The 13,712-nt window shown below is 40.7% G+C and overlaps 1 protein-coding gene across 6 annotated transcripts in view; it reads left to right on the top strand.

Moving 5' to 3' along the window:
- The window catches only part of RPRD2 (regulation of nuclear pre-mRNA domain containing 2), a 92,432-nt gene that overhangs the window by 21,849 nt on the left and 56,871 nt on the right, over nt 1-13,712 (top strand). For all 6 annotated transcript variants that reach the window (XM_041755110.1, XM_041755109.1, XM_041755114.1 and 3 more), the window contains exon 2: nt 12,353-12,482. In XM_041755110.1, coding sequence (XP_041611044.1) covers nt 12,353-12,482 — 130 coding nt within the window. The remainder of the gene's footprint in view (nt 1-12,352; nt 12,483-13,712) is intronic.

Raw genomic sequence — 13,712 nt, 5'->3', positions numbered from 1 at the left:
GATTAAATAAAAAGAAATGCATACCTATACACTCTGTGGCTAAACTGAATACTAAAGTAAAAGGGAGGCCCTTAAAAACAGATAGAATAAATAGCTTGCAAAGGAAGATAGACCAATAGCAACAGTAGTAGCTAGAAGACACAAGATAAAACTTTCAAGTGCAGAGAGAAAACAACTATCAATTGAGAATTGTATACTTAGCAAAGCTATTTTTTTTTTAAGATTTTATTTATTCATGAAAGACAGAAAGGCAGAGGGAGAAGCAGCCCAATGTGGGATTTGATCCTAGGACCCAGGACCACGAACGACCCAGCTGAAGGCAGATGCTTAACCAACTGAGCCACCGAAGTGCTCCAAGTTATGTTAGATGGAGAGAAAAGTATGAACTTTAAAATATTTATTTATTTATTTTAAATTAATACCTCTACACCCAATGTGGGGCTCAAACTCAAGATCAAGAGTTGAATGCTTTTCTGACTGAGCCAGCCAGATGCTGCAGAATGGTTTTTAAAGATTTATTTTCTTGGGCAGCCCCGGTGGCGCAGCGGTTTAGCGCCGCCTGCAGCCTGGGGCGTGATCCTGGAGACCCTGGATCGAGTCCCACGTCAGGCTCTCTGTGTGGTGCCTGCTTCTTCCTCTGCCTATGTCTCTGCCTCTCTCTCTCTCTGTCTCTATGAATAAATAAAATAAAATCTTTAAAAAAAAAAAAAAAAAAAGATTTATTTTCTTATTTTGTGTGTGTATGTGAGAGAGAAAGCATGCATGCACACAGGGGTTGGGGGGAAGGAGGAGGCATAGGGAGAGAGAATCTCAAACAGACTCGGATTCTGTGCTTAGTGCAGAGCCCTATGTAGGGCTCGATCCCATGACCCCGAGATCATGAGCTCAGATGCTCAAGCAGTTGCACCACCCAGGTGTTCTCTGCCCCAGAACAATTTTTTAAATCCATGAGCAAACAGCTCAGCTGTGTGATTAACCAACATTGAATCATGTATGAGCAGAGTTTGGGTTATAATCAGCTTTTTAAAACATTTTGCTGATTAAATGATATGTGCATAATTATTATTCTGTGTGGTTATTAGGTATAAGTAATTAAACAACTCATGTAAATCTCTGTATTTAGTGTTACTATAGCAGACCAAGGCAGACCAAACATTTTTGAGGTCACCTGAGAAGACAATTGACTTGAAGCTCTAAGACTTCTTTGAAGATGAGAGTTTCCAGGAGATTGGGCCTCTGATTTTTTTGTAGCCTAGATGTTTCAAGAGCCAGAACAGAGCAAGGGAGTTGTAGGATTGGAGGAGGTAAAAACCATAAAGCCTTTTTCTTTCCATTTTCAGAGGCCAGAGTTAGAAATAAGAAACTTGTCATACATACTTAGTTTAATTCAATGGCATTTTTTTTCATATACTTACCTGATACATACCAACCTAGAAAGAAAACTGAGAGAAAACAACTACACTTAGTGAAGTATTTCACTTGTTCTGTAACAGTAGTAGGTACTACAGACAGATATTTCACATATATTATTTATTTATTCCTTCCAAATGTATTTTGAACTATTGCGTTCATTTATTTTAAAAGTATTTTTATTTATTTATTTATTTGAGAGAGAGACTACAAGGAGCCTGATGTGGGGCCCAATTCCAGGACCCTGAGATCACAACTGAGCCAAAGTCAGACACTTAACCCACTGAGCCATCTCAGGCTACCCCTATTGTGTTCATTTTTAAGATATGGAAATTAGGGGCACCTGGGTTGCTCAGTGGTTGAGGATCTGCCTTTGACTCAGGATGTGATCCCAAGGTCCTGGGATCAAGTCCCACATCAGGCTTCTCAGGGGGCCTGCTTCTCCCTCTGCCTATGTCTCCACCTCTCTCTGTGTGTCTTTATGAATAAATAAAATCCTTTAAAAAAAAAGATGATACGGAAATTAGGGCTCAGAGACATGTCATGACCCAGTTAGTAGTTAATTAATTAATGTCTATCTGCGTCTAATTTCCAACGCCATCCTCTGAAAGGAATGAGAATTCTGATATGTGGATTTGAGAGAGGATTATGCTTAGCACTTAAGATGGGACAGATTACATTATTTATTTGATACTATTTGATACTCCTCTTTTCATTATTTTCATAATGGTGAAAAATTAGGTCAAACTTTGAAAGAGTAAATGTTTTATTTTTTAAAGATATTTATTTGTTTTATTTATTTATTTATTTATTTATTTATTTTTTTATTTTTTTAAATTTTTTATTTATTTATGATAGTCACAGAGAGAGAGAGAGAGGCAGAGACACAGGCGGAGGGAGAAGCAGGCTCCATGCACCGGGAGCCTGACGTGGGATTCGATCCCGGGTCTCCAGGATCGCGCCCTGGGCCAAAGGTAGGCGCCAAACCGCTGCGCCACCCGGGGATCCTTATTTATTTATTTATGAGGGAGATAGAGACACAGGCAGAGAGAGAGAAGCAGGCTCCACGCAGGGAGCCCGACGTGGGACTCGATCCCTGGTCTCCAGGATCACGCTCTGGGCTGAAGCAGCTCTAAACCACTGAGCCACCCGGGCTGCCCAAGAGTAAATGTTTTAAAAGAACCTGGGGCAGATTATCTGAGACTCTATAATAACAGACATAGAAGGTGGAGTTGGTTAACAAGGGACAGGAGTAAAAGATTCCTTCTCCTTCATATCTTAGGTCATTCCTTAGTGTCATCTAGGGGAACCCAGAAAATTTGGGGTTAGTTGATAAGAGAGAGAAGCAGATAGTTTGGAGCAGAGGGGAAAAGGATGCCTGGATGGGGGTGATTTTATTTTATTAAAGATTTTATTTATTCATGAGAGACGCAGAGAGTGAGAGAGAGGCAGAGACACAGGCAGAGGGAGAAGCAGGCTCCATGCAGGGAGCCCGACAAGGTGAGACTCGATCCCAGGTCTCCAGGATCACACCCTGGGCTGAAGGTGGTGGTCCTAAACTGCCGAGCCACCTGGGCTGCCCATGAATGGGGGTGATTTTAGAGGGATGTCTTGGTAAGTATTTATCCAATAGAAAGTGTTGTATACCTGCTAAGTAGTTGATTGGCATTGAGATGCAAAGCCACTGTGCTCAAGATCTCTTGGTCTGGTGGGGAGACATTTGTTAATGAATATTTTCAACTCCAAGTGAACAATACCATATCTATGCACAAGGTGTTTTAAGCAGTATTAAGGAAGAACATGAAGTGTAGCAACATAGTGGAATTTTCATTTTATTTTTAATGTATTGTTTTGAATAAGTAAATAAATATATTCCCAAATCAAATTCCAAAAAGTATATAGTAAAAAATGAATTCCTCTACTTTAACTGCCCCTGCCTCTCTTGGTCCCTTGGTTTCTTTATGCTGAGGCATTATTATTAACAGTTTGTTATCTTCTCAGAGGTATTCTCTATGAATATAAAATATGTTTGTATTTTTTGTGTACCTATAGTGGCATACTTCACCATTGTGCTTTTCACCTTATATCTTGAAGAAGATTCTAAACTTGTGTTTAATAGTTATGTGCTATTTAGTTGGATTTAGCCAATCTTCTTTTAATGGACTTGCAGGATATTTCTAGGCTTTTGTTGGAAGTAGCACTGCAGAGAGTATTTTTATACGAAGTTTGTGCATGGGGGCAAGCATATCTGTGGGATGAATTCTCCAGTAATGTGGAGGATGGATTGAAGGGTAGTCAAACTAGAGGCAGACATCACTTATTAGGAAGTATTAATGATGAAATACTAAAGTCAGTGGCAAAAGGAGTGGGGAGGGAGAGGATGAATTACAAATCATGGATTCTATCAATTCTAAGATGCACATTTTTCCCCCACATTTTAACATGTTTGAAATCAGTGTGTATTTTATAGTCAATAGTTTCATTGAGTTATTTGGAAGTACTTTGTAATTTTCTTCATGGTTTATAAAATGGTGCATGTTATAAACAGTGGTATCATAAATTCAATAAAATACAGTGAAAAGGAGGAAGGATTGACAGGAGTTAGATGTAGAAAAAAGGGGGAAGTAAGAGTCAAGATCAGCAAACCGTTTTTGTTTTTCACATTCAGTATTAAACCATTTTACAGTTTTCATATGGTCTTCATATTTGATTAATGGTTACATCAATTTGTTAATTTTATAAACCAATTCCACTCTTGATGGATATTTAGATTCTAATTTTCTTTTGGCTCTTTATAGATCATTGATAACACCAAACAGTTTTCTGTTTAGAATTATGGAAGGTGTGACGCCTGGGTGGCTCAGCAGTTAAGCGCCTGCCTTCAGCTTAGGGCCTGATCCTGGAGTCCTAGGATTGAGTCCCACATCGGGCTCCCTGCATGGAGCCTGCTTCTCCCTCTCTGCCTGTGTCTCTGCCTCTCTCTCTCTGTATTCTCTCATGAATAAATAGATAAAATCTTTATTTAAAAAAATTACAGGGGATCCCTGGGTGGCTTCAGCGGTTTGGCACCTGCCTTTGGCCCAGGGCGCGATCCTGGAGTCCCGGGATCGAGTTCCGCTTTGGGCTCCCGGCATGGAGCCTGCTTCTCCCTCCTCCTGTGTCTCTGCCCCCCCGCCCCTCTCTCTACCATAAATGAATAAATAAATCTTTAAAAAAAATTACAGAGGGTTTGGGGCCCCTGGGTGGCTCAGTGGTTGAGCCTCTTCCTTTAGCTCAGGTTGTGATCCTGGGGTCCTGGGAGGGAGTCCTGCATCAGGCTCCCCTCAGGGAGCCTGCTTCTCCGTCTGTGTCTCTACCTCTCTGTGTCTATCATGGATAAATATATAAAATCCTTTTTTAAAAATTTTGGGAAAAAAAGAGGATTAGAGAAGATTTGATTTAGTAGATTTCTAGATAATTGTGTATAATGATATTTAACACACATCCTGAGTGGCAAATTGTTTAAAGAACTTCTAAGTGGATACCTTATGAATATTAAGAGACTACTTTGAAATTTTTAGTTTAGATGTGGCTCTTTCAATGTACATTCAAGTCATTTTATTCAAGACTCAGGCTCTAAAATCAGTACTTAAGAGAAAAGGATTTGCTTTCTAATTTTTCACTAATTACAATACTCATGGTTTTTTTTTTTTTGTAAACACCTTGTACAAAAAAATATATATATGATGAATACTGTAATGGGTTGTGTATAATTCCTTACAGTGAGTCATTCAGAAATTAAATCAGTTGAGTGGGGGCACCTGGGTGGCTCAGTGGTTGAGCCTCAGCCTTTCGCTCAGGACGTGATCTCGGGGTCCTGGGATCAAGTCCCACATCAGGCTCCTCATAGGGAGCTTGCTTCTCCCTCTGCCTATCTCTCTGCCTCTCTCTGTGTATATCTCATGAATAAGTGAATAAAATCCTTATAATAGGATAAATATAATAAATAAGTATCCTTACAAATAAATACATATTTTTTAACCACTGAGCCACCCGGGGCATCCCTCCTCACAAAATAGATATATTTTTAAAGATTTTATTTATTTAAAATTTTTTTTAAGATTTTATTTATTCTTAGAGACACAGAGAGAGAGGCAGAGACACAGGCAGAGGGAGAAGCAGGCATCATAGAGAGAGCCTGATGTGGGACTCGATCACGCCCTGGGCTGCAGGCAGCGCTAAACTGCTGCGCCACTGGGGCTGCCCTATTTAAATTTTTTAAAGATTTATTTATTTATTTATTTGAGAAAGTGAGAGAGCACTGGCACGCAGGGTGGTAGGAGGGGCGGAGAGAGAGAATTGTTAAGCAGATTCCATGCTGACATCAATCCCACTACCCTGTGATAGTACCCAAACCAAAGCCAAGAGTGGGTTGCTCAACTGACTGCAGCACCCATGTGTCCCAAAGATTTTATTTATTTTGTTTTGAGAGGGCGAGTGAGCAGAGGGAGGGACAGAGGGAGAGATTCACAGGCAGCCCTGTGACAAGCACGGAGCCCAGTACAGGACTTGGTTCCACCATGCCGAGATCACAGCCTTAGCTGAACTGAAGAGTCAGACACTCCACCATCTGAGCTACCCAGGGAACCCTGTTTTTCCTTTCAACATCCTCATTTTACAAAATAAGTCAGACTAAAGATAATGAAAATTATTACTTTTGGGTGCCTGGGTGGCTCAGTCAGTTAACCATCTGCCTTCGGCTCAGGCCATGATCCTGGGATCATGTCTCTGCCACCCCTCCCCCACCCTGTATCTCTCATGAATAAATAACTAAAATCTTTTTTTTTTTTTTTTAAGATTTTATTTATTTATTCTTAAGAAACACACACACACACACACACACACACACAGGGAGGCAGAGACACAGGCAGAGGGAGAAGCAGGCTCCCAGCAGGGATCCTGACATGGGACTCGATCCAAGGTCTCCAGGATCACACCCTGGGCCGATGGTGGTGCTAAACTGCTGAGCCACCCGGGCTGCCCAAATAAATAAAATCTTAAAAATTTTTTTTGTCTAAATTTTTCCCTTCTGTAAAACCAAAGATAGACATTGGACAATCGTTTTCAGCACCTTTACTCATGACTTGTTCTTGCTGGAGTACTCTTCCCCTTTGTTCCTGTCTACAAAAATTTAACGTCTTCATCAGACATTTAATTATTATTATTATTATTATTTTTAGCATTTTATTTATTTATTTGAGGAAGATGGAGAAGCAGGCTCCCTCCTCAGCAGGGAGCCCAGTGCAGGACTCAGTCCCAGGATGCTGGGATTATTTTATTAATTTTTAAAAAAGATTTTATTTACCTATTCATTAGAGACAGAGAGGCAGAGACACAGGCAGAGGGAGAAACAGGCTCCATGCAGGGAGCCTGATGTGGGACTCGATCTCGGGACTCCAGGATCATGCCCTGAGCCAAAGGCAGACACTCAACCGCTGAGCCACCCAGGTGTCCCTTTTGTTTTGTTTTTAAAGATTTTATTTGTTTATTCATGAGACACAGAGAGAGAGGCAGAGACATGGCAGAGAGAGAAGCAGGCTCCTCACAGGGGGCCGAATTTGGGACTCAGTCCCAGACCCTGGGATCACACCCTGAGCCAAAGGCAGACACCCAACTGCTGAGCCACCCAGGTGTCCTAGGACCTGGGATCATGACCTGAGCCAAAGGCCAACTGCCTGATCCATCCAAGGCTCCTAACTAATATTATTTGAGCACCTGTCAGATACTCAGTCATTGAGGACATAGCAGTAAACAAGACAGAATTCCAGCCTTTAAGGAGCTTATACTCTAGTGGAAGATACAAACAAGTACACTATAGTGTGATAAGTATATGATATGTGTATTTTCAGGATGCACTAAAGGCCTTGTCTTATGGAGTCAGGAAGCTTCATGGAAGATGTGACATATAAGCTGAGAATTGAAGGAAGAAAGAATTAGCCAGTTGAAGTAAGTGGCAAGATAAGGAAAGGAAGTGGGGCTTGATGTTAAGAACAAAGTATAGCTCACTAAACTGCAGCTGTTAAGGAAGAGTAGCTAAAGTTGAAGCTAAACAAGTAGGCAAGAACTAGGTTGCAGAGGAAAAGCATTCATGATGGGTCTTCTTAAATCCCATTGCTTTTAGACATCGTCTCAGGCAACCTCACCATTTTTCTCATTTCCTCCTGACTTTCTATAATGATTTGACTATAGAGTATAGGGTATGCATTGGGAAGAAGCTGCATTAAAATAGTTGGGGGTAGTTTGTTTGGAGAAGAAGTAGTGATAAGATGGGAGCAAAATCTGACATGAATTTAATTTAAAATTTTGGACTTTTTCCTATGAATGAGTAGAAAACACAATATATTCAGGATGGGATATCTTAGAAAAGGAAAATTCAGAGAGAAAGAGTGCACATGCAAGGTTTCTGCTAACTATACTTCATTAAAGATAGAACTTTGAAAGCGAAAAGATGGGCAGCCCCGGTGGCTCAGCGGTTTACTGCCGCCTTCAGCCCAGGGCCTGATCCTGGAGACTCAGGATCGAGTCCCACATCCAGTTCCGTGCGCATGGAGCCTGCTTCTCCCTCTGCCTGTGTCTCCGCCTCTCTCTCTCTCTGTGTGTCTCTCATGAATAAATAAATAAAATCTTTAAAAAAAAAAAAAAAGAAAGCAAAAAGATGAGACTAAAAGAGAAGGTAAAGGTAAGATGCAGATCATAAATGGAGACTAAGGTGTTTAGGCACTTCCCAGTAAGCATTTGGAAATCATTGATGGATTTGATATGAGAAACAAATTGGATAATATTTGTGTATTATAAATGAATTTAGAAATTTAGAGAGTAACTGAGGGGATTAAGTCAAGAGGTAAGATCACATTAGGAGGGTACTCCAGTAGTAGTCTAGGTCAAAGATGATGAACCAAGCAAAGAGCAATAGTAAGAAGAGAAGGAAAAACGAGATAAATTTGACAGATATTATTGGAGACAAAATTGGCTGGACTTGGAGATGTATCAGATGTGAAGAGGGTCAGGTAGGGAGCAAGAAGAGTCAAAAAAGATTGCTAAAATTCTGACTAAATACAAGAGCAGGAATGATGGAAGAGGAGGACAGTTATTAATACTGAAAAATTAAGTTCAGGGTGCCTCCGAGACTTGGATGTGGATGTGTGCCTTGACTGATGAAAAGGAAATCCAGGCTTGGTATCTATAGATCTATAGACATGGGAGTCATGATGTATAGGAGTTAAGTGGATGATTATGCTGATAGCGTTTCATTTTCTGCTAAGCACTGGCCTGAATGCTTTATATACATTGTTTCATTTAATTCTTGTAACAACAAAGAAAAAAAGTGTCATATAGAAGAGTCAAGTAGTGTATAAAACCCCAAAGCTAATAAGGGACAGTCAGGAATGGAACAAACTAACTTAAAACCTGAAATCTTGGGCAGCCCAGGCCGCTAAGTGGTTTAGCACCGCCTTCAGCCCAGGGCGTGATCCTGAGTACCCGGGATCAAGTCCCACGTCAGGATCCTTACGAGGAGCCTGCTTCTCCCTCTGCCTGTGTCTGCCTCTCTCTCTGTGTCTCTCATAAATAAATAAATAAAATCTCTCTTAAAAAAAAAAAATAAAAAAAATAAAAAATAAAAGGGATCCCTGGGTGGCGCAGCGGTTTGGCGCCTGCCTTTGGCCCGGGGCGCGATCCTGGAGACCCGGGATCGAATCCCACATCGGGCTCCCGGTGCATGGAGCCTGCTTCTCCCTCTGCCTATGTCTCTGCTTCTCTCTCTCTCACTGTGTGCCTATCATAAATAAATAAAATTAAAAAAAAAAAAAAAAAAACACCTGAAATCTTAAACATGATGCCATGGGTGAATGGAGAAGAGTGCTTAGGAGAGAACGCTGGAGAGCTTCAACATTTAAAGGAGGATGGTCACATCTCCTATCTACACATTCCCACCCAGTAGAGAAGGAATCTGAGAGGTAGGAAAACTAGGAAAGTGGTTTTACAAACTGAAGGAGGAACTACCATAACGGATTATTCTGTGTGCCAGAAGCCACAAAGAAATAATATTTTAAAAAATTTCATCAGGAGTGCCTGGGTGGCTCCCTTGGTTGGGTATCTGACTTCAGCTCAGGTAATTATCACCGGGTCCTGGGATCGAGCCCCACATCAGACTCTCTGCTCAGTGGGGACTCTGCTTCTCCCTCTCCCTCTGCCCCTGCTCATGCTCTCTATCTCAAGATTTTTTTTTTAATTTTTTTATTTATTTGTATTTATTTATGATAGTCACAGAGAGAGAGAGAGGCAGAGACACAGGCAGAGGGAGAAGCAGGCTCGCTCCATGCACCGGGAGCCCGATGTGGGATTTGATCCCGGGTCTCCAGGATCGCGCCCTGGGCCAAAGGCAGGCGCCAAACCGCTGCGCCACATAGGGATCCCTCATGCTCTCTATCTCAAATGAATAAATAAAATCTTTAAAAATTTTTTTTTAAATTTCATCACATTTAATAAGTTGGAATTTATTGGTAATTCCTTGTTTGAGTGGAGTGGTGGCAACATAAATGAGATGGCATTATTTATATAAAGCTCTTGAGCATAGTAGATTGCATATTTTAAGTACAGGGGAAAAGAGTAGTTCCTACAGTTATGAAGTTAATCAGAGTTAAAGTGGAGACAGTGAGAACTCTTTCAGATACTTGAATCTGAAGGATCTTAACTAACTCAGGTAAGTTGATTTGGTTGGATATAAATAATAGATACATTTTTATTGAGAGAACAGAATTTCCATCTAATGATTTCTGCTTTCTCTGTGAAATAGCATGAAAGCTTATCTCTGCTGAGAGTGAGAAGGAATGTGGAATGTGGTGAAATAGGGGACTTAATAAGAGTGGTCAAAATTTGAGATCCCTCTTACTGCAGATGAGAGAGGATGCTGATTAAGAACATGTGGGGGGGGATCCCTGGGTGGCACAGCGGTTTGGCGCCTGCCTTTGGCCCAGGGCGCGATCCTGGAGACCCGGGATCGAATCCCATGTCGGGCTCCCGGTGCATGGAGCCTGCTTCTCCTCCCTCTGCCTGTGTCTCTGCCTCTCTCTCTCTCTCTCTCTCTGTGACTATCGTAAATAAAATGAAATTTAAAAAAAAAAAAAAAGAACATGTGGGGGACACCTGGGTGGCTCAGTCAGTTAAGCATCTGCCTTCTGCCCAGGTCATGATCCCAGGGTCCTGGGATCGAGCCCTGTGTCAGGCTCTCTGCTCAGAGGGGAGTCTGCTTCTCCCTCTCCCACTGCAGCTCCCCCTGCTTGTGCTCTTTCTGTAAATAAATTTAAAAAATATTTTTTAAAAAAAGAACAGAACCTGCAGAAAAGAGGTATGTGGATGACTCATTGACTGGACTTCTAACTCTTGGTTTTGGCTCAGGTCATGATCTCTGAGTTCTAGGATCAAGCCCTGTGTTGGGCGTCACACTCCATAGGGAGTCTGCTGGGGACTCTCTCTCCTTCTCCTTTTGCCCCTCCCCCATGCTCTTCCTCTCTCTCTAAAATAAATAAATCTTACCCAAAAAGAGAGAGAGAATATGTAGAAGGAACGGTATAATGTAGCATTATATTGATGAGGGCCCAGCTAAAGGAACTAGACTTATATGGTTTCAATTCTCTTGATATGATTTTTCTTCAGGAGATCCCAGGAGCAGAAATAAAGATGCAGTAAAGGTATCCAGTTAGGTTGATCCAGATTTAGGATTTTGTTGAATGTGTGTGATAGAAAGGCTAAATAAGGGGAGAGGTGAAAAAAAAAAAAACCGAAGGTTTTGATGAAAGAGTGATTTATGGGGCACCTGGGTGGCTCAGTGTTTTGAGTCTGACTCTTAATATCAGCTTAGATCATGATCTCAGGATTGTAAAATCAAGCCCCATGTTGAGCTCTGCACTAGGCATGGAGCCTGCTTAGGATTCTCCCTCCTTCTGTTTGCATGTATGTTCACCGCTCGCTTTCTCTCTCTCAAAAAAAAAAAAAAAAGTGGTTTCAATAATAATCAAAGACTGTGGAATTGATAGAGGAAAAATTGAGTACTAAAAGTGACTGTAAAAAAAGTAAAAGTGACTGTAAAGCTAGAAAAAATATAGAACTGAGATTTTGATAACAGTGACAAATATAAGGGGAAACAGGCTATGGTCAGAAAGGGAGATTTTAAAATGTACAGAGCAGTGGTTCTTGGAGGTCACCGAATTTAAGATGCTGAGAGACTAAAAAATGTGATGGATCATCCAAATGGACATTAAAATTGTCCAGGATATAATGAAACTTGGGGTGGTTTTGCTTGAAAGCAAATTGACTGGGCCTCGTCATGGGCCTTTGAAAAACTTTACCTCCTTGTGCATATGGGATCAAATTACTTATTTCCCAGGACCTGGTGCTAAGAGTAGGGAGCAGATCCTCTCTTCCAGTTAGATGGCAGGATTTAGGTGTACTCCAGGAGTATCTGGTCTAGTTGATGAAAAGAGTCTACAATTGCAGTGTAGAGGAGGTTAAGCAGTTTGCCTAAGGTCATACATTCTTGGTGGTTGGAAAACCTCTGCTCTTTCCACTAACCCTGGTGTTTGCACGATGAGTTGAGCTGCTTCAACAGTTTTTCTTTCCAAATGTTTGGGAAAACAGTTTTGTTTTATTATAGCTTCTCTAGAGTTAATAAGTTTTTTAGTGCCAAATATCTGTAAAGTGAGATGGAAATCTACTCAGGGAGCACCTTGAACAGAGAATTAACCGAACATTTTTTAGTTTCAATAAATTGATCCATTAGTTCATTTGCCTATTCTCCACCCACGTAATAGTGGTTACACCATTAGAGAACGTTTTATTTGGAATAAACTGAATTCAGTATAATTTGACTCATTTGGTTTTATTTATTGTGTTTTATCAACTCTAGCTGCCTATCCCCACCGTTTGAATCTCTTTTACCTCGCCAATGATGTCATACAGAACTGCAAAAGGAAAAATGCAATCATTTTCCGTGAATCATTTGCTGATGTCCTTCCTGAAGCAGCTGCTTTAGTGAAGTAAGTACATTCTTACTGCTTTGGGGGAAGCTAAGCTTAGAAAATTAGGAATTTTAGTTTTCCTTTTTTACCTGTCAGTAAGAACTGTTAACAGTTATACATGCTTGAAGATCCAAGGATATTTTGTCCAAATTGTTCATTTAATTTTCCCACTGATAGACACATTTTTTTCTTTTAAAAATACTTCTCGGATCCCTGGACGGTGCAGCGGTTTGGTGCCGCGCCTTTGGCCCAGGGCACGATCCTGGAGACCCGGGATCGAGTCCCACATCGGGCTCCTGGTGCATGGAGCCTGCTTCTCCCTCTGCCTCTCTCTCTCTCTCTGTGTGACTATCATTTAAAAAAAAACAAAAAACAAAAAAAACTTCTCTCTCTTTAAGGTTTTATTTATTTATTCTCTTTTTGAAAGCTTGCTATTTACTCTGTCTCTTCTCTCCTACCTTGACTATATATATCTCCTAGTTATACTCTTTAGTTGGTACTTTGTTCCAATTACTACTTCTGTTTTTCATAATTTTTTAATACATTTCCTTTCTTTTTTCAGTCCTCTTGAAATCTTGCCCCCTCTATGACATCTGTATAATTAATTAAAAAGAAATGGAAATTTTCATCCTGAACTTCGTATTTATTTATTTATTTATTTATTTATTTATTTATTCATGAGAGAGGCAGAGACATAGACAGAGGGAGAAGCAGACTCCTCACAGGGAGCTAATGCGGGACTCTGCCCCCAGACTGGGATCATGCCCTGAGCCAAAGGCAGATGCTCAACCACTGAGCCACCCAGGGGTCCTGCAGACTTCATATTGATTTATTTCATCCTTGAGGTTTTCTCTATCATTTCTCAAAGTGCTAGAATACTTATATTTGATGTTATTTTTACTCTGTATTAATAGTGTCTTCCTTGTTTTTCATCCATATTTGCAAGTTATTTAGATGGTGCAAGAGACATACACACAAAATTAGAGGATAGACAATTCTGTAAAACAATCAAAATTGCTAAGTATTCCTCAAATTATAACTCATTAACATATTATATATTTATATAAATATGTGAACATTACACGTTATCAATCCATTTGTTAGTATTAACCCATTCAAAACTGAATGATCGGGAGACCTGGGTGGCTCAGTGGTTGAGTGTCTGCGTTTGGCTCAGGGTGTGATCCCAGAGGCCCAGGATCAAGTCCCACATCGGGCTCCCTGCATGGAGCCTGCTTCTCCCTCTGC

The sequence above is a fragment of the Vulpes lagopus genome, chromosome 5, assembly GCF_018345385.1.
Source record: "Vulpes lagopus strain Blue_001 chromosome 5, ASM1834538v1, whole genome shotgun sequence".
NCBI classification, from domain to species: Eukaryota; Metazoa; Chordata; class Mammalia; order Carnivora; family Canidae; genus Vulpes; species Vulpes lagopus.
This window is presented reverse-complemented; position numbering and strand designations above follow the sequence as displayed.